Source organism: Solea solea, chromosome 1 (assembly GCF_958295425.1).
Source record: "Solea solea chromosome 1, fSolSol10.1, whole genome shotgun sequence".
Taxonomy (NCBI): domain Eukaryota; kingdom Metazoa; phylum Chordata; class Actinopteri; order Pleuronectiformes; family Soleidae; genus Solea; species Solea solea.
The window spans coordinates 21,714,971-21,737,634 of record NC_081134.1 but is presented as its reverse complement, the minus strand read 5'-3'; the positions used below and the strand labels follow the sequence as shown (position 1 = coordinate 21,737,634).

General features: G+C 40.5%; 1 protein-coding gene across 1 annotated transcript in view; it reads left to right on the top strand.

The window, feature by feature from the left end:
• Positions 1–22,664, top strand: part of LOC131445625 (receptor-type tyrosine-protein phosphatase N2-like) — a 110,515-nt gene that overhangs the window by 41,030 nt on the left and 46,821 nt on the right. The window contains exon 12 of the mRNA XM_058616432.1: positions 13,412–13,476. Within this exon, the coding sequence (XP_058472415.1) occupies positions 13,412–13,476 (65 nt within the window). The remainder of the gene's footprint in view (positions 1–13,411; positions 13,477–22,664) is intronic.

Here is a 22,664-nt window from a genome sequence, read left to right as displayed (position 1 = left end):
AGACACACGTTTACAACAGGAAACAGACGTTTGTAAACCACTCACTCTCCCACACCAAAGCCCATAGAGAAAGTCAGTGATTTTAGCTGGTCCTCTGCTGCCTCGTGTGGTCACTTTGTGTCACTGAAGTCAATCTGAAGAAGGATGTCAAACACTGAAGTGACAAAATAAGACATCTGAACTTAGTGATGGAGGCAGCAGTGGATCAACAACTCCTGTGTGTGTGATGTTAAAATCATTGATTTTATACATGAGGTTTGGTGTGGGAGAGTCCACGCTTCACAAAGTGACAAACAAAAAATTTGGTCCAAAACGCCAAACATAATCTTAAGAATAACCTTTAGTTTGAACCACAACACTTTTGTAGGGTCGTTTCACATTTTACTCCGCTGGTCATAAAGTGTAATAAAGGACTCGTAATCCTGAAACTTTACTCTCACCAAAAAAGAGGAACAGCAGCTGTAAATGGGATTAAAGTTTGTGTACATATTTTAATCTCTAGATGTCCTCAAATCATTTCAGGACACATGATGTTTTTCTTTGCTGCAGCAGAGTGAACAAGATAAATGTTGATGTTGAAACAGTCGCTCAAATATGGAGTTATTTTATTGTATTGAGTGGGAAGAGAATTTCAGCGCGTCCGTGTCTGTGTCTCATGTCGAGGAGACGTGAGAGACAAAAGGCAGACGAGAGCTTCAAAGCCGTGGGTGACATTTAGTGTTCGCTGCCTTCAAAGAGCAGGTCCGCGTTTGTAGTTTCCTCCTTTTTTGTGCATAATTAATAAAGAACGTACGTGCGGATTTTTGTCGTACCTTTCTTCTTCTTCTTACCTCTCTGTCAGATCTGGATTAGAACGGCAGATTAAAGGAATCTGACGCTCACGTGAAGTTTTCTGTTGAAAGTTGAAAGATATTTGTGAAATCACTTTTTTACTGTGTGAAATCTTGCTTTGTGACTGGAAACTGGTTTGAAATATATGATAAACACGTCGCATTTTATAAACGTTAAAATGCCTTTAAAGCAGAACTTTGCAAGTCTGGACGCTGTTTCGCTCGACAGAGTGCCCCCTTGTGTCAAGTGCTTCCCCCATCCAGCAACTTCCTCATTGACTATTCACGTCTTTATCTCACTGTGAGACAGATTTTCCAACAGGAAACTGAAGTTTGTAAACCACTCACTCTCCCACACCAAAGCCCAGAGAGAAAATCAGTGATTTTAACATAACACACACACAGGAGTTGTTGATTCACTGCTGCCTCCATCACTGAGTTCTAATGTCTTATTAGAATTCAGCATTTGAAATTCTTTGTTCAGAGTGACACAAAGTGACCACACGAGGCAGCAGAGGACCAGCAGCTCCTGTGTCCCTGTGAGTTTAAATCACTGATTTTGTCTCTGAGCTTTGGTGTGGGAGTTTTTAAAAAACTGATTCTGATTTGAAACACAGCGGCACTGATTTACGTCTTCTCTAAATGACGTTTCTTACACGCAGCTTTTTTGTGATGTGATGTTAAAATGTTGCTTTCCAAACACTTGGTGTAATTGTGCTTGTCAGGTGAGGGGTAATAAGACTGAGGGAAAGTGTTGCATTAACGCCTTGAAGTGTAAATAGCTTTTCTTCTATTGCCTATTAGAGCCGTGCTAACCTGGCAGGGCGGAGGGCAATGGAAAAGCATATTAGCTGTGTCAAAACAGTCAGGAAGAATCAGCAGAGTATAATTAGGAATCTTTCTTTTTTTCTGCTTTAATCTGCTGCATTATTTGTGTCTGCCGCTGTAATATCCTCTCCCTCTTCTTATGTTCTGCTTTAGAAAGAGATTTCATCTCATCCACCTTTAGCTAGGTTTCTCTTTTTGCCTTTGATATTATTTATTTGCGCTGGTGTTGAACACGAACACACACACACAAACACACACACACACACACACAGGCTGGCATGGACCCAAGTCCAGCAGAGTGACTCTGCCAAGGCAAGATATGTTCATCAGTTAACTGCCGCTGCTGCTGCCATCACCATCCACACACACACGCGCACGCACGCACTGTAATCCTTAGGAGATTGTAGCATTTTTTAATAGTGTTACAGTTTTTCTCGATTGCTAAGACACATTTCTTGAAAGCTGCTCTCCTTTTCTCTAAACTGTGAACACAAAAGCCAATTTTCAAGCTACATTCACCAAACCTCAGACTCTTCTTGCAAAACCAAACTTTCACCTCAAAACAGTTTAATCTGTGCTCAAAACTGAACTATGTTGTCAAATCGTGCCCCGAGTCAATCAAAATTAAAAACACTACTGAACAGTCACTAAACACTACGTAGAAAAATAGAAAACACAATGCTCAGGACATGAAGCTGGAGAAATAAATGTTTATTGTTGACTGTAGGCTAAATGCATGTTGCAAAACAAAAAACCTGTGCATTTAGCACTTGTACAAAAAGACAAAAAACTGAAAGCTTGTGCATCTACACGTAGCACTTGTAAAAACAGAAATCTTATGCATTTGCCACTTGTGTACAGTAAGCCCATGTAAAAATAAAGTACAAAAATATACAAATAAGTGCATTACTCAGCCACATCATCATGTCTCCGTACTGGGTCAGGCCACAGGACTTCATCCACATCACAGGCCACATTTTGTCTGGCCAGGCAACGGGGGAAAAAACCTCTGGCATGCTGTATCCAGGCTGTTTCATGCGCAGTCCGACACGATCAACAGTAGCGAGGCTGACACTGTTGATACCCTCAAAATTTACATGGTCCTCAATGATCTTCTGCTGAATTTCACTCAGTTTAATTGTGTTCTCACGGACCATATCAACAATTAGGGTCTCTTGGTGCGGGGAGAACGTACCTGTCCTCTCACCCCCATGTGGCAGTCTTTCAATTCTACAAAAAGAGAACATGCAGTTACAAAAGATATACATGGAATACTAGGCCTACAAACTGTTAGACCAACCCTCCATTACAATACTACAGTACATTGGTACAGTGATGTACTGAAACATGTATTTACTTACAGTATACTGTGGTACAGTATATAGTATGTCATACAGTTATTGCTGTCAACATTTGCATACTATACTATACTATAATGTCAAAAAAGGTAATTACCTGTTCTCTTCTCTAAATCTTCGGATTATGGTGGACACAGTGAATCTACTGATGTTTGGTTGTAGCCTTTGTCCGGCCTCCCTCGTGCTCATACCATGGACAAGAACATGGTCAATCACAGTCGCTCTGATTTCATCAGATATCTACGCTGACCACCTCAACCTCCTCTCACACAAACTCTTCCTCTCAGATTTCTATCCATCATAGGGCCTCACAAACCAGTGCTCTCTGAACTGGCTTATATGTTCCCTCACATCATTAGCCACAAGTGTGATCAATTTTGAGTTGTTGTGTTCACGTGGTGACACCTGTGCTTTAACTGTGTTTGACTTTTGTCACCTGTGCTCACCATTATGCAGCATGGGTGCATCACAATGAAAATGTGTTGGCAAGTTGTGTCTAAACAGGTGAAAAGTGCTTATGGTTTTTGCCAAAAGAGTGATTGATTCAATCAGTGGATTCAGGCAACTGAGCATTTGGTTCAGACAATAGGGTTTAGTGTTTTAGCAATTGAGAAAAACTGTAACAGAGTCTCCTGACATGGCCGATAGTTCTGAGCTGAGTTTTTCAATTCTGCAGCAAAAACAACAAAAACAAAGCAGAAATAGTTTTGTGTGATTATTCCATGATACAGCTTCTAGAACTATTGGAATTCCAGGAAATGTTTTTCACATTTTTGACGAACTCAATGGCGGTGAAAACGGACGGGAATTGGACATTTTTATGCAGTAAGGGAAATATGTGAAAGTGGTGAATGGTTGTTTGTCTCCCTGTGTGACCCCGCCCATCGCCCTATGTCAGCTGCGGTCATGTTAGCCGCATTCATGTTAGGTGCGGTCATGTTAGCCGGGGTCATGTTAGCCATGGTCATGTTAGCCGCGTTCATGTTAGCCGCGGTCATGTTAGCTGGGTTCATGTTAGCCACGGTCATGTTAGCCGGGGTCATGTTAGCCGGGGTCATGTTAGCCGCGGTCATGTTAGCCGCAGTCATGTTAGCCGCATTCATGTTAGCCAGGGTCATGTTAGCCATGGTCATGTTAGCCACGTCATGTTAGCCGCGGTCATGTTAGCCGCGGTCATGTTAGCTGGGTTCAGGTTAGCCACGGTCATGTTAGCAGCGTTCATGTTAGCCGCAGTCATGTTAGCCGGGGTCATGTCAGCCATGGTCATGTTAACCACGTCATGTTAGCCACGTTCATGTTAGCAGCAGTCATGTTAGCCATGGTCATGTTTTCTCCGGGGCCACTGCTGCTCAACCTGGCCCACAGTGACTGGCCTGATCTCACTTTCTTTCTCTCTCTCTCTCTCTCCGTCTCTCTCTCTCTCTCTCTCTCTCTCTCTCTCTCCCCCCACACACACACACACAGAGGTTTGTGGAGCTACTCTTGTTAGGACACTGCATCATTACTTTGGGCAGCAAAACCTGAAACAGAACCTCAAAAAGAGGTTCTACCTCATTAGGACCAGGCTTTGTTCTCCATGACTCTTGGATTCTTAAGAGCTACAAACACACAAAAATGAGTACACACAGTATGTTTGTGTATGATTTATGATGAAGGATGGAAAGGACTGTAGCGTCCCCGGCTGAATAACAGTCCGTACAGTTACAGCACGACTCAACTGTTTTCTGCTTCTCCATCAGTGATAGAACCTGAAGTTCTGTTTTTTTAGTTCCTGCTCTGACGAAGTTCAGGTGAGCCAATACTAAAAAACTGACTGAAGGTCACTGATTAGTCAGAGAGTTTCATCACTCGACCGACACAAGAATCAAAGCCAACAATCTCCAACTGTAGATCAAAGTTAAAAAGACTTAAAAATCCCACTGAAAGCTCCAAAATCTACTTAGAATTCCAAAATCCATAAAGACTTAGCTCCGCCTGCTGAGGAAGTTGTGATTCTGTTCAGTATTCAGCCGCAGAAACAAAGCAGTGCCTCTTAAAGCAGACTTCAAAAACCAAGCCGCTTATCTTTTTAATTAGGCCGCAGGTTGAGAGCCGAGCCGATGTTAATGTAATGTGGAACGGTATTGATCGTGTGTGTGTGTAAGTGTGAGTGTGTGTACGTGAGTGAGTGCGTGTGTGTGTGTGTTTCAGGTATGACTCATGTTGTGGGGACCTACATCTGTTTACACAGATCAGTCTCAATAGAGGGACAAAAAGTATGGGATTAAGATTTGTGTCAGTATTACAAACACAGTAGCCACACCAAACCTCATAGAGAAAATTGGTGATTTTACCATCACGGCACACAGGAGTTGTTGATGCACTGCTGCCTCCATCACTAAGTTCACAGGTGTCATTTTGTGATTTTGGAATTTGAAATCCTGCGCTCAGATTTACTGCAGTGACACAAGGTGACCACACGAGGCAGCAGTAGACCAGCAGCTCCTGTGTCTCCGCCAGCTAAAATCACTGATTTTCTCTATGGGCTTTGGTGTGGGAGAGTGAGTGGTTTACAAACTTCAGTTTCCTGTTAGAAAAGTCTGTGCCACAGTGAGATAAAAGTTTTTTTCATGTTTACCTAGACAGAGACATTCTGGGTTTATGTTTTTAAAGCCACTCAGGCTTCTGTAGGAACACGACAAACCAGACTTCTTTGAAGCTTGGTCAAGGCTTTATCTTGTTTTTCCTTGTGTGTCCCTCACTGGTAGCCGTGTTCAGGCTCTGGGCAGCAGGGGGCGCACACAGCACAGAGTGTGTGTGTGTGTGTGTCAGCACAGTTTAACGGTTATTAATGCTGATAATGTGAGCAGAGAAAGCGTTCTTTATCACTTCAGCACATTTTCTCCTGGTTTGTAATTAGGAGCCGCGGGACAAGGTGACATGTTTGCCAAGGATAACGTCTCTGTCTCTTATCTGGAATTTTTACCCATCAGGCCACTGTGCCTTCAGGCTGCGTTGGTAGGGAGATGGTGTGTTGGTGTGTGTGTGTGTGTGTGTGTGTGTGTGTGTCCTCTGTGCGACACTTTGTCTGATGTGGTGTCGCGGCGAGCAGCGTCTGTGGGCGAGAGTGTGTGACGTTCACAGAAGTATTGTCAGGTCCATGTGCGGCTGATGTTTCCTTCAAGGACCAACTTTTATTTTCACAGGAAACTTTTAGTTCTGAATGAAATTATGACAAAACTCCAGGAGAACAATCACAAACCTGCAAACTGTCTTTGTGTTAATGTGATCCCACGTTACTCACTCACTCACTCACTCACTCACTTATACACTCACTCACTCACTGACACACTCACTCACACACTTACTCACTCACTCACTCACTGACACACTCACTCACTGACACACTCACTCACTGACACACTCACTCACTGACACACTCACTCACTCACTCACTCACTCACTCACACACTTACTCACTTATACACTCACTCACTTAAACACTCACTTACTGACACACTCACTCACTCACTTACACACTCACTAACTCACTCACTCACTTACACACACACTCACTCACTCACTCACTTACACACTCACTAACACTCATTCACTTACTCACTTACACACTCACTCACTCACTCACTCACTCACTCACTGACACACTCACTCACTCACTCACTCACTTACACAATCACTCATTAACTCACTTACACACTCACTCACTCACTCACTCACTTACACACTCAAAAGTCTAAATTTTATTTCACATATCTTTAAGATATTATAGACCTTTTACGGATTATTTTTCTTGTTATGTGCAATAATGAAATGATAAAAAAATAATAATACTAAGAGTAGAATCTGTCCACTCTGAGGAAAAGTGGTGTGAGTGTTGATCTGGTAATGAACTTGTGTTATTCCTGTCTCGAGGCAGCGAGTCATTAATTGCGCCAGGTGATGGTCGGGATGTTTTCCTGCTGTCGTCTCAGTCTAATGAATTGTTTGTGTGAACTAATGGAGGTGTTTTAATACCTGCCTTTTTTAAATGTGTGAGCGAGAACTAAGCGAGCAGAAAAACCCAAACGCTGTAAATGTCAACAATTAATGCGACAAAAACACATTATTACTATTATTATGGCTATATGGAAGTGTGAGCGGATAATGACTCTGTTCCGCCACACACACACTGCATAACCTCACTGTGTGTGTGTGTTTACATATATATATATATATAGTTATATAGTTATACAGAGTTACAGCCAGTATCACTTTTTTTGATTTGGTAAATAAAAAAAAAAATCGGGGAACCCCCAAAAAAATCTTAATAGTCGTTATTATTTTATATTATATACATACAGTATGTACGTATACGTGAATATATATATGTATATATATATATACATGTATATGTACAAATATGTATATATACACGTATATACAGTAAATACATATATGTGTGTATACATATACAGCCATATGTACATATTTATGCATTTATATATATACACGTACACATGTACAGTATATATAAATGTTTATGTATAAACACATATATAGGTATGTGTATACATGTGTGTATATATTTATATACACATGTATAAATATATATGTGTATACAATATATATTGTACATATATATATATATATATATATATATATATATATATACAAGTATACATGTATATATGTACCTGCACATATATACATGTATATATGTACCTGTATATATATACATGTATATATGTACAGAAAAATAAAGACTTTTAAGTCTAAAAAAAAAATAAAAAAAATATTATGGGATAAACAGTTTAGATCAGTGGTTCCCAAAGTCAGGGTCGGGACCCACAGATTTTTTTGCGGTCCCTAAATTTTAATAATCAATTTTGGAAATTTTAGCAATTTACTGAACTCCTATATATGTGTGTATATATATATATATATATATATATATCTATATACATTAGATATATACAGAGCCGCATTAAATAAATGGACTATACTAGGCAGACTGTATTTTTTGGGCCCCCCTCCATCGATGTTATTTATGAATTGAAATCTGAAACTTACCAAAGTTACACATTTTACTGAATTCACATTTTACATAGCGTAGTCTTTGGTTACGAGTTGGTTCTTAGTATGCCAAAATAAGTCATGTGTCGTATATTAAACAGTCTATCAGACTATTTTTGATTTTTATTACCGTATTTATACGTTACTACAAGGCTCTATTAAATGCTATTAAATTATCCTTATCTTATCCATTGCGAGTGTCATTGTTAAGGCAGTAGTACCAGTAAATCACCAATAGGTGTCAGCATTGCTATGTAAACAGAGCAAATAAGATAAATGTTGTAAGCTGTTGTATTTTGCAGAAAATCTTAATTAAATGTGTTGATTAAATTGAATAGTTTAATAAGTAGTCAAATATACAAAGACCAATAAAATCTGCAGTAAGAGAAACTGTGCTGTAGTGGTAAAGATGTCAAGCATCACCTCTCTTCCATTTTCTGGTATTCAACACTCAGCAGCTCAGCTCCTGGTCTGGACTGTTCAGCAGTTTTCTCCACTGGTCTCGATGTTTCTCTGGATGGTGTACTGTGCAGTGTTGTTTTTGGCAGCCTTTCTAGATTTAGTCTTAGTTTTAGTCTTTTGGACTAAAACGCTTATTAGTTTTAGTCACGTTTCAGTCATTTCTATATGTGATAGTTTTAGTCCAATTTTAGCCGCCGAAAACTCAAAAAAGTTTTAGTCAGTTTTAGTTTGTATATGTGAGTTGTTAAAATTATAGTCTTTTAACAAATCCATTTACTGTAGGTCATTAAGTATTGGAGATTACTGTTGGGCAGAAACCTTTAATCTCCATATTTCAACTTTTCAACTGTTTTTTTCATGAATTGATGCCGACTTCATCATACAACATTGTCACACATATGTTTGACATGAAATGTCCTCCGCCGGTGGTGCGCCGCAACCGACTCTAGATTGGCTTGGAAGGGCTCGGGGCGAAGGTGGCTTACAGTGAACCCCCGCCCGAACCTCGCCGCGGACATGTGCACTCGCTGTGGCTTCTCCCGCTCGCCTGCCTCCGGCGCGACTGTCGATCGGAGCAGACTGTATTCAGTGCGCCCTGACAGCGTCGCGTCATCAGGACGAGGAGCGTAAATCGTCTTGAGACACGGACCAAGTCATTTTTAGGTTTTGATTGTCCCTCTGTCTGGGCCCCCCTGCCAATCGGGCCCTGGGCACGTGCCTAGTTTGCCTTTGCGTTAATCCGGCTCTGGATATATATATATATGTATATATGTGTGTATATATGTATATATATATATATATATATATATATATATATATATATATATATATATATACATATATGTATATATATATATATATATGTGTATATCTATATACATATAGATATATATATATGTTTATATATATGTATATATACATATATATATATATATATATATATATATACTGTATATATTTACATGTATGAACTATGAGTTTACCGTACTAAAGGCCAAAGGAAGTTTTCGTTTTTCATCAATAATATGCTGGATGGAAAGGCGTAAACTGGGATTATTTGTCTTCTTTTCTTTACATTTCCAGAATATTCCGTCCTCCACTGATTCTCTTGGATACGTAGGAAAAAAAAACAAAAACATGGAGCCTGAAGGAAGTAACGAGGACCAAATCTCATTTCTACAAAACAGGCCCTCTTTATTATTCCCTCCCAAAAACACACACGCTTCATTTGTCACTCGGGTTGCCCCCAGTGCCTGGAGTTTTGCTTTATGTTAACTCAGTGCATGTGAGAGGCGCTCGGAGGGAGACACAGCTAGTGCCGCCAATTCACAAATGCTTCATTTTTCACTGCTGACAAAAGAGAGAGAGAGAGAGAGAGAGAGAGAGCGAGAGAGAGCGAGAGGGGCCTGGACTGACAAACTGCACTGTAAAAAATACTGTACTACCATACGGTTTTACCATGTATTATTTTGAGAGCAGTCATTTTCTAATCCATGATGTATTTTACCGTAATTTCCTGTGTTTTCATGCATTAAAAAACATATTTAACTGAAAAAGTCATGTAGAAAAATCGCGTCTCAGGAGCTATTTCACCTCTAATCGCCACACTTTTAATATTTGAATTAGAGTTGTCACGATACCAAAATGAGTAACCACAATACTATACCAGACAAAGTATCACGGTTCCAGGTATTATCGCGATACTGTGGCCTTTTTTTATTATTATAATTTTTATGAACTGCAATGTATTTGTACAAGTTATAAATACTAAATATTACTAGTAATTAATTACTTATAATGTTGTTTGGTGCATGATAAACATATAATATATATATATGTATTTATATATATATACATACATAATATAAATATATATTTATGATTATACATATATAAATATATATAGATATATATATATAATCATTCAGTTTCCTTTGCACATTAATTTATGTTTAACTAATATAAATAATCAACTTAGGATAACAAATCCACTGTGTTTTAAAAAAATCTGTTTGACAATAATTCTTATTTTCCAACATAATAAACCATAGAGAACAAAATACACTAAACAGGAACTGATTCCCTGTAAAACTGTACTTTTATGGCTTTTCTATGTGCTTTATACTTTGAGATCCTTTAACTCTTCATTCCTCAGCCTGTACACGGAGCATATAGCCTAATATTAGACAATACTAACCTGGTATCGACATATAAATGTGGATGACGACACTGCAGGTGTTTTATGAGGTTGGATGTGTTCCCTCCTTTGGCTCTTATAGCTTGGTGGCAGCGCCTGCACAGTGGACGGCCATCGTCTTTTGCTTTACCGTCTGTGTCTCGTTTAAAGCCAAAATAGTTCCAAATGTGACTTTTGGAGTTTTTTTTTTTTAGCAAAGTTAGCGGTGCCACTGACGACGACGTGGCAGACTCACCGCTCGGGCCCGGTGCTTCTGCCATGGTGAGTGTGTTGTCTCGTGTTTGTGACTGTAAGTTGTGCGCGTGTCTGGGCAAGACAGAACTTTAGCTTGTTGTTTGTTTTGAAGCGAAGCAGAGTTCATTCTTGCCGGCAGAAACACACAAACAGCCAATCAGCTAACAGACGGGCGGACCCAGCGTGCGGAAACAGCCTATCGTATCCCCGAACATCACCAGTAACAGGCAAACAGCCAATCATTCAGCAGCTGTGTCGTTCGGTTGCAGTAGTTGCAATGTGGGTTTGTTTACAAGGGAGTAGCAATACAGTGAGAAGCCGGGAGGCTTGTAGCGGAAACTGGCACCGGTAGTATAGTAATCCACAGTAGTATCGTCGTGTAGAATTTCTAGTATAGTAGGAACCGTTAAAATTTGGCACTGTGGGGTACCGTGGTTATCGTGCAACTCTAATTTGAATAGTTATTCCACAAAAGCACTTACTGTGACATTCACAGTGAAATCCTCATCTCAACATCATGGATTATTTTCTTGGTTAATCTTCAATTGTTCTTTTTTGGTTTTTAATAAAAATTGACTAAAGACTTTGATCATAAAAGTCAAATTAACAACAATAAAAAAAAATGCATTAAAACTGATTTATCTATAATTAGAATAGTTGCCAAATTATTATTATTAGTAGTAGTAGGTAACTAGGTAGTACTTTGTTGTTATTCAGTCAGCTGTTTTTAAAGAGTGCATTTTTAAACCGTACACTGACAGAACCAGACTCAAAGATGTGCAGCAAAATCTGCCAAGACAGGTTGTGGTGAAAGGAAATTTTTTTTGCTGGTCCTTACAACTTTTAAGGTTTGTTATAGGCGTCATCGCGAATAATGTTTTTAAAGAACACATGGGTGGGGGTATTTTTAAGTGTCACAAAATTATGTACGAGTAAGTGAACAGCACCGACTGAGAAACAGTAAACATGGCCGCCCACAGGGTCACATGGTAAAAAAAAAACACTTCACAAACTGCAAAACCAATAAAATCTACACTAACTACACTGATATCTTAAAAATTATGTTGAAAACTACTCACACTACCACAGCGATGCAGGAGCTGCTGCTCCTCTGCTGCCTCGTGTGGTCACTTTGTGTCACTGAGGTCAAGCTGAACAAACTATTTTAAAAGTGACAAAATAAGACATTTGAACTCAGTGATGGAGGCAGCAGTGGATCAACAACTCCTGTGTGTGTGATGTTAAAATCACTGATATTCTCTGTGGCTTTTGGTGTGGGAGAGTGAGTGGTTAAAAAAGCAAAAAAAAAAACACATAGCAATAACAACATTGATGTAACGTATTGGACAGTAGCCACAGTTTAAAAGAAAGGGCAACGGCAGATTACATCAAATCAAATAGATTTTATCAATAAAATGAAAGTGGGTTGATTCTATTAACTTTGAAAGGACGGAGAGAACAAAGCTTTCGTGTGACAAAACAAAAAAAATTTGTTTAGGCATCTGAAATATTTAAATATTATTGCACTAAAATGTTGACTCATTACGTTTTTATGATAAAATCTGAAAGTCCTCGATTTGAATATGAGATATTTAAAAAGATCATTTTCTTTGCTCGTGAGTGAGTGAGTGTGTGTAAAATGTAAAAGCTTCTGGTTTGAAAGCAAAATTGTGTTCAGGTCAAGGTTTCCTTCGCTGGTGAATGGAATGTAAAAACGTGAATATGAACACATTATTCACACCTTCATCGTCATGTGTGCCTGTAGACAAAGCAAACTCGCTCTCCGTCTCCGCTCTTTCACACCGATGCTAAGCAAAAGAATTCGATTTTTCTCGTTTTCTTTCATTCATCACGTTCTGTTTGTTTTCTGTGATGTTTGTTTCCCTTTAAGGGTCATTTTTCCTTCCAAAGGAAAGTTCTGTGCAGAGGTTAATTCCATCTGTGAAGAAGTCAATTTTAATATCAGCAGCTCTGCAGTGAAGAGACGCAACAGTAACTGCACGTTTTACCGGGAGAATTAGAAAATGAAACGGCTCCTGGCATGAATTTGTGCGAGGAACCTATTGTTATCCTTCAGATTATTATTATATCCATGGCTGTGTGGTCATTTTTGAGGGGGTTAACATGCCCTCTAGATTAAAGTAAGGATAGTTTTTCTTCTTTTCATCATTAATGTTCTCCTTTATGCAGACGATGCACTCCTCTTTGTTCCAGAATGATCAAATGTTTTCTGAATAAAACGATTGCAGAAAGACCTGCTGTCATCATTGTTGTCCAGTAGTGTGCAGCTTTATTTATTTTTATTCTCAATAACTAACTAATGTTGTATACAAAGATGTTTTTTAAAACACTGACCTGGAGTTACTTCTCTGTTTCTCCCTTGTTACTGATGTCCTCACTGTTCCACCACACTGATGACTGTCGTCTTCTCTGTCGTCTTCTCACCGTAGTTCAACACAAAGTGGATTTGGAGAAGGAGGCCAAGCTCAGCATCCTGGAGGCCGGAGTCACAGATGTGAGTACAATTAAAATCCAAACCCATTAAAGATCATTTATGGTTGCCGGGCAAACCTGAAGTAGCCACAGATCAATATTACGATGATAAACCTCATCCTCGTTGGTCGGAAATATGTGAAAATGTGGGTTAAATCGTCCCTTTTTTTTAGCAGAATGTGTTTAATCATTCCTTTGACCCAGTTTTGGATCAAAGGAATCGGACTCAGCTGTTTGTTTGTTGTGAGCAAGAACGCACGATTTTCCTCTAATTTCTTCGTCATTTTCATCTTTTTCTTGTCCTTTCACTGATTTCTTGGCCTTGCCGTGCACTAAAGCTCTCCAAACTCGGTACGCTCATTGAGTTTCAAGTTTTAGAGCGATCCGATGAATTCTGCAGGAATTGTTAAAAAACACATTTTGTGTTCCCACTAGCCATGCTGTTGGCTTCCACTTTGTCTTTTAGGGCCACAACGCTAACCTGCAAAGCCAGCTGCACCACCTACTGAAGGTGTACTACCCAAATTGGCCGAATGTGGCACTAGATTCTCTATCTCTGACATAACAAATCAATGGTGGCCTCTCTCACTCTCTCCCTCTCTCTGTCTCTCCTCTCTCTCTCTCTCTCTCTCTCTCTCTCTGTCTCTCCTCTCTCTGTCTCTCCTCTCTGTCTCTCTCTCTCTGTCTCCCTCTCTCTCTCAAATCAAATCTAAAAGGGTCTTTATTGGCATGGTAACATGCATCTTACATTGCCAAAGCATATATTTATCAACATTGTTCATACACTCTTATTTACACACTACAGTATATACAATATGTACAATATCTGTATAAACACACATATTATGAGAAGTAAATACAGAGTAGCTGTTCAGTAGGTTAGCTGCTCTTCTCTCTCTGTCTCTCCCTCTCTCCGTTACTATTCTCTGACCATCACGTCTGCGCTCACTGCACGGTGAGGCAGCGGTGAGCTCTGACGGAGAACGAGTGCAGGAGGGAGGATGGGGAAAAGAGGGGAGTGGAAGGTCAGTGGAGAGGATCCATGCTGAGGCAGATCAGCCTCTGACATCACCAAACTGTCACAGTTCTTACTCTTTCAGCCAGCAATGGTCTATGTTTAAAATAAGTAATATTTTTAGGATCCCCATGGGTCCTTGAAATCCTTGAAAGTTTGTGAATTTCAATAAATGGTGAAGACCCTTGAAAAATGTTGAAAATGCCCATAAATAGACATGGGTCATTGAAACGTGCTTGAATTTTGTGCAATAAAGTGGTTGAGTTGATATTTAGGTAAATGTCTCCCGCCGCCATTTGTGCCCTTCAGGGTTCCCACAGGTCCTTGAAATCCTTGAAAGGAAACTTGAAAAACTCCCACCGAGATATTTACCTCAATATCAACACAACCTCTTCCTTGCACAAAATTCAAGCACTTTCAATAACCCCTGTCTTTTTAAGATCGATTTTCAAAAACCTTTAAGGGCCATGATTTTCTTTTTTCCAAGCACTTGAAAGTTTTTCCCCATGGGTCCTTTAAATCCCTTGAGAGTTTGTGAGTTTTAATAAAAATGTTCAAGGCCCTTAAAAAATGTTTGAAAATAGCCCTAAATAGACATGGGTCATTTGCAAAATTGATATTTAGGTAAATGTCTCTCGCTGCTGTTTGTGCCCACAGGGTCCTTGAAGTCCTGGAAAGTTTGTAAATTAGGAAAAAAAATTCCTGTGGAGACATTTGCCTCAATATCAATGTATAATAAGTCTTTCTTGCACAAAATTCAAGCACTTTCAATGACCCGTGTCTTTTTAAGGTTGATTTTCAATAACCTTGAATTTCTTTTTCCAAATTTAAAAATCCTTGAAAGTTTGGAAGTTTTTGTTCGCTTTTTTGTTCGTCTTGGGCCAAATCACGTTCACGTGGGTGCTGCTGCTGTAACTGCTGCTGTAACTGTAACTGCTGCTGCTGCTGCTGCTGCTGTTACTGCTGTAACTATAACTGCTGCTGCTGCTGCTTTATGTTGCCTTGTGCACGCTATTTAATAAAGCCAACCACTTCTCTCTGAGCCTACAAGCCTAGTTCAGCTGCTCAATCACGCCCCTTACATGTACGTGCTATGTAGTGTTCTCCCACCCACGCTACGCATCACAACAGGAGAGTGAGCAGTTGGTGGCTAAGAAAAACAATACCAAAGTTTCCAAAGTTACACATTTTACTGAATTCACATTTTACATAGCATAGTCTTTGGTTACGAGTTGGTTCTTTGTATGCCAAAATAAGTCATGTGTCGTATATTAAACAGTCTATCAGACTATTTTTTGATTTTTATTACCGTATTTATACGTTACTACAAGGCTCTACCAGTAAATCACCAATAGGTGTCAGCATTGCTATGTAAACAGAGCAAATAAGATAAATGTTGTAAGCTGTTGTATTTTGCAGAAAATCTTAATTAAATGTGTTGATTAAATTGAATAGTTTAATAAGTAGTGAAATATACAAAGACCAATAAAATCTGCAGTAAGAGAAACTGTGCTGTAGTGGTAAAGATGTCAAGCATCACCTCTCTCCATTTTCTGGTATTCAACACTCAGCAGCTCAGCTCCTGGTCTGGACTGTTCAGCAGTTTTCTCCACTGGTCTGGATGTTTCTCTGGATGGTGTACTGTGCAGTGTTGTTTTTGGCAGCCTTTCTAGATTTAGTCTTAGTTTTAGTCTTTTGGACTAAAACACTTATTAGTTTTAGTCACGTTTCAGTCATTTCTATAGTGCAGTGTCACACATAAGTTTGACATGAAATTTCCTCCGCCGGTGGTGCGCCGTGACCGACTCTAGATCGGCTTTGAAGGGCTCGGGGCGAAGGCGGTTTACAGTGGACCCCCGCCCGGACCTCGCCGCAGACATGTGCCTCGCTGTAAATCGTCTTGAAACACGGACCAAATCATTTTTAGGTTTTGATTGTCCCTCTGTCTGGGCCCCCCCCCCGCCAATCGGGCCCTAGGCACGTGCCTAGTTTGCCTTTGCGTTAATCCGGCTCTGGTTACTGCTGCTACTGCTGCTGCTGTTACTGCTTTTAATGTAACTGCTACTGCTGCTGCTGCTGCTGTTACTGCTGCTTTCCTCATCCATTTACCACCTGAGGAAGCTTGCGTACCCCTGGTGGTACGCGCACCACAGTTTGAGAACCGTGGCTGTAGTTGCTTAAAGTCTAAACTTGACTTGAGCTGAACCTGTTTAAACACAGGTCACAGATATAAAAACAGTGTTGGAATGTAATCTCCACATAATCCACGTTTCCACATCAGATAATCTGGATTGTAGTGCCTTCATCATTGTTTTTTCCTCATGGTTTCACGGTGAGTGTCAGTGTTGGTTCAGAACAGAAGCAAACAGCTGGATTACACGGAGATTATTCACAAGGATAAATTACATGATAGGACATTAGGACAATGACACACACACACACACGTGTGTAGGGTTTTTTTGTGTGCGATTGTGTGGCGACACTCGTTCATAGATACTTAAATGAATGCATGAGAGGAAGTGAACGGAGAGGCTGCTGAAGTGCGGCCTCACCTTTCTCTGGCCGAGACACCGAGCCTGAGCAGTCTTTGATATGGAAATCACTGCTCACAGCGGGGCACCCAAGGGCCAGATGCATGCTGGGTATATGTGTGTGTGTGTGTGTGTGTGTGTGTCAGTGTGCAGTGGAGTTTCCTTTCATCAGAGCAGTTTGGTATGTCTGACACTGACGTCACTCTGTCTGCCTGTCTGTCTGACTGTCTGTCTGACTGTCTAATTTCTATGAACAAACAAAAAATCTATTTATTTTTCTTAGCCAACATTAAGTGTATGAAATGGTCAAACCACACTCACTCATTCACTCACTCACTCGCTCACACACACTTACTCACTCTCTCCCTCGCTCACACTCACTCACTTTCTCCCTCGCTCACACTCACACACTCACTCCCTCCCTCGCTCCCACTCACTCACTCACTCTCTCCCTTGCTCACACTCACTCCCTCGCGCTCACTCACTCACTCCCTCGCTCACACTCACTCCCTCGCTCTCACTCACTCACTCTCTCCCTTGCTCACACTCACTCACTACCTCACTCACACTCGCTCATGCACTCCTTCGATCACTCACTCACTCACTCCCTCGCTCACACTCACTCACCAACAAAATGTATTTATTTTTCTTATTAAGTGTATGAAATGGTCAAACCACACTAACTCATTCACTCACTCGCTCACACACGGTCACTCACTCACTCCCTCATTCTCACTCACTCACTACCTCGCTCACACTCGCTCATGCACTCCCTCGATCACTCACTCACACACTCCCTCGCTCACACTCACTCCCCAACAAAATCTATTTATTTTTCTTATTAAGTGTATGAAATGGTCACACCACACTAACTCATTCACTCACTCGCTCACACACGGTCACTCACTCACTCCCTCACTCTCACTCACTCACTCTCTCCCTCGCTCACACTCACTCACACACTCCCTCGCTTACACTCCCTCCCTCGCTTACACTCACTCACTCCCTCACTCTCACTCACTCACTCGCTCACACTCCCTCCCTCCCTCCCTCCCTCGCTCTCGCTCACTCACTCTCTCTCTCGCTCACACTCACTCCCCAACAAAATCTATTTATTTTTCTTAGCCACCATTAAGTGTATGAAATGGTCAAACCACACTCACTCACTCACTCGCTCTTTAACTAAAATACTTGTGTGAGTATTTTAGTTAACATTTACAGTGGACTAAAAATAACACAAAAAGCTCTTCATCTTTGTGTTACCTCACAAAGGTATTGGGTTTGTTTGCTAGCTAGCTAGTTAGTTAGCTATCTCAGAAAGATAAAAAGCTTTTTAGTTAGTTAGATATCTCTGAAAGATAAGGACCTTGTTAGTTAGTTAGTTAGTTATCTCTGACAGATAAGTAGCTTATCGACTAGATGAATGGATTGATCTAAACAGGAAGTGAATCATTTAAAAAAAAAAAAGAAGGTAAAGTTGAGGACTCCTCTTTGAATCCCTCAGTTTTCCTGACAATCTGGATGACGTGACAATTCTCCTCAATCCCCTGGATTTTTTTTTGTCACTGTCACTTAGCGTTAGAATAAGCATTCGTGTTTTCTCCGCGGAGTAGACGACAGATTACAGATGACATTTAGACTCCACTGGTGACCACGGCTGCAGCAAAGTAAAGCATCAGTCTGATGAAAGGTGTGTGTGTGCGTGTGTGTGTGACAGATGATGCAAAATAAACACAGAGAATTTATTTCTCAGACAGAAATTGTACGAGTGGGATCTTGATATCGTGTGTCTGTTATCTCAGTGACATTAAAATGCTACAACTGTAGGAGAAAGTCGTCGCTCCGTGTTTGTCTTGTGTTTCACAAAGCCTGAAAAAAGTAAAAGAATCAAAAACCACTCACTCAGGACTCAAAGGTCACAGACGATATCACGCTGTGTGACACGCCTCTTGTGTGGACTTGTTACTGCGTGTGTGTGTAACACGTAAAAAAACACACATTTAACTCTTTGTAGCTTCATTATAACGTCAGGAAACTATATAATGTATCAGGAATAGTTACATGTTATGTCATGAATGTTTTTAAGAAATATAAAATTCACCTTTTCACAAGTAGTTCAGGTTTAAATTTTGGGAAACAAACTGTAAATAATCAAAACTTGATGATGATTAGATAGATAGATAGATAGATAGAGAGTTCGGTGGTTGGATCTGATCTGTGACAGTTTTTGGGTTCATGTATATGCTGATGATAATCGAGTGTCTCCCTGTGGTCGGCTGAATTTGATCCACCGTGAGAAGTGTTAAAAACAAAGCAGGTACTCAAAAATGGTGATGCATCGAAGAGTTATTTAGTACGTATTTAAAAATGACCACAAACCTTGAAACATATTTTTTGGCTTGTTTGTTTAAGTATGCACAGAAAAAACAAGTTCCAGGTCTTGGAAACTCTGCTGTCTATGTTTCTGTGCTGATCTAAGTTTTTGGGTTCATGTATATACTGATGATAAGCGAGTGTTTGTTTGTTGATCATTCATAGATTTAACCAGATTTAAACCTTGCTCTCGTGTGGACAGAAAAAATCCAAGTTTGGTGTTTTTGTGTCTAGATAAAATGGAACATAATCTGACCTAAAGTAGCTGCAGTCCAATTCTGTTAAAGTTCCTTCTTCTTTTCCCCTAGAAAATGTGTGTTATAATCTCTGTATTTTTTACCTCATTAGGGAGTTCAGGACGAGACATGAGGGGAAAAGTGATGAGAGTTTGATTTCATTGTTGGCCCTTGGCCCTAGAAGCGATCATTACAGCACACGGTGTTGCAGATTTTTAAAGAAAGTTTAGTGGCGCAGACATTTAAACTTTTTTTTTTCCCTGCTCTTCAAACGTCACAAAGAGACGCGGCTCTTCTCAGAGTGCTCTCCAGGCTGAGGGACCTACTGCACAAATAATGTTTTCCACTGAGCAATCTCCCACAGGTCTGACCTTGGCAGCTTTTATCAGGTGATGAATACTTTGAAAAGATTGCACTGTTTTCCAGACCAGCGCCACTGCTTTTAAACCACGAAACACTGCAATCACTCGCTAAAAACCAAGATCAGGTCTGATCAGAGGTTTCTGCAAATGCATCATTCCATCCCAAACACATGTATGTATATATATGTACATGTATATATATATATATATATACATATATAAATATATACATGTACATGTATATATATATATATACATTTATATATATCCTCACCTCCTCGGTGTCGGGGGTCACATGGCCGCTGCTCCTCTCCTCAGAAGCACGTGCCTCCTCATTAGCATTGGCTGGTTTCATCAGATTAGTTTAAATTAAACTGTGAAATTGTTGGAGCCGTTCGCTTAAGTCGGGACACGGCGAGGGCACTGGCGGTGACAGAGCCGGGCAGAGAGCGAGGAGAGAGGAGAAGGAGGGAGTGGAGGGGTCAGCACTGCCAGCCTGGCTCGCTGCCACCGCTCCGCCCTCACTTTCACACAAGCACACTGCCGAGCTCATGAAGCAGAGATTCCCAGTGAGTGAAGCGGCTCCGAGATGAATGTGCAGCATTAGTTTGTCTGTTTTTAATCTTCTTAAACTCACAGCTGTCCTTACTATGAGCTTCATGATTCTGATTCTGATTTTATGGCTGTAGAATTGTAAGAAAATAAATGTTCTTCTGCAAGAAAGAAGTTGAGTTGATATTTAGGTAAATCTGCCAAGACAGTTTGTGGTGAAAGAAAAAATGGGGGACAAAGGAGCGGTGGGAGACAAGAAGGACAAGAAGGAGGTGACATAGAGACAGAAGAGAGAGAGAGCAGTTTAGACAAAGACATTATTGGACTGAAGCTCTCTGTGTCTCTGTGTCTCAAAAAAGAGCAACAATATATTAAGAAACAGCAAATAGTGTGTACCAGTGTTGCTTATTGATGTTTTAGTATCTGGAGTTCTGTGAACTGTGAATTGCTTTTTCTTTACTCTTGGATTGAGGCAACAATAACACACACACACACACACACACACACAGACAGGCAGCAGGTGGACGTGTGAATGATTGAATGTGAGGCCGAGCTGAGACAAGCGTTCACCTTGATCAACAGCTCTGTCCTGACTCTGGAACTCAGTGCTAAATAATGCTACTGCTCTATTTTAACAAGATACTCTGTGTGTGTGTGTGTGTGTGTTTGCATTCATGTGCGTGCGTGCATGCAGTAACTCTGACACACACTCACACACAGTTTTGTGACTGGACACATTAGAAGCAGATTAAAAGCCAATAAGACAAATATCCAATAATAATATTGAATCCATTCCAGCTACATTTTTTTACAAACGAACATCTTTGCCATATGTCTGGTTCAGAGACGATAACAAAGTGTCCTCTGTCCTGTGTGTCCAGTTATGTAAAAAAATAATACACCTCAGTTTTACATTAACTTTCTGTGAGTCTTTGAAGGTGCAGTGTGTAAAATTTGAATAAAATTTAGATTGCATTGTTTTCATTTATCTGCAGAAATTAAAGATAAAATAATAAATACACTTGTGTTCAATCCCTGATATCATGAGCTCGAGTATCTACTGATGTCACAAACTTCAGTATCTACCGATACCAATATCACAAACTCGAGTATCTACCGTGTCCAATATATTAGTCTGATGCAGCCGTGATATTTGATCCTCTGTGATGAAGACAAGCACTAACTCAGGGGCACGCAGAAGGCCCCGCCCCTTTTCTGTTTACAAATCTGAATAAAACAAATTTAAAGCATATTATATCGTGAATCATAGTTAGTTTGTGGAGGATAAATGTGAGGTTAAAGAGATTCAAGTTTCTCTGTGTCGTTCAAACCCAGATGTTATTCTGTCTTTACTGTACGTTGAAGATTTATGTCGGGGGGGGGGGGCTACCGTATCATTCAGATGATGGCTGTTTTGTCTCGAGTGCCATCTCTGAAGACGAGAGCAGTGGGGGAGGACGGTGAGTCAGGAATCCAAAATATGTCCCTGCACAAAGGACATTGGTTTGGTCGTGGGTGTGAAAGCTCACACACGAGTGGTTTTTCCGTGGCGTGTCCGGAGCGGTGTCCGGAGCGTCTAACGTGGCGTCCATGCGACACGGCTGATGGCGGCGCGGATGTTTGGCGTCAGAACAAAGAAGCAGATGGTTGTGAGATGAGTGATGTTTTCCAAGCTCATTATGTGGCGACTGTTGTTCTGAAGTCTTTTGTTGGCACGGCAGTTAATGACAGTGAGTACCGCGTCACTCCTGGTGTTCCTGTAAGCTTCGCACACGTCAGCACGCTTCATGTCCGTTTGAAGACGCCCACACTTGTGATATTGTCACTATATCAAAAATAAGGAAGCTGGTTTCTTCTCTGGAACCACTTTTATTATCAGCACAGGCACATACAACTAGTCATGGCGGAGGGCAGCTTCACACAGCTAGTCAAGTACAACAACACCGGGACACACCCTCTCACCGCCCCCTACTGGCTCTGGGGGGTAGTGATATCTTTAAGCTCACTTTACAACATCCCTCCCTTCTTAAATTTAAACTATTCCTTAGTTCACATTCACAACAATAATCACAAAAATCTGGTTCAAACAAAACCCAAAACAACAGTTGTGAAACTTTCAATTACTCTGATACAACCTTGAA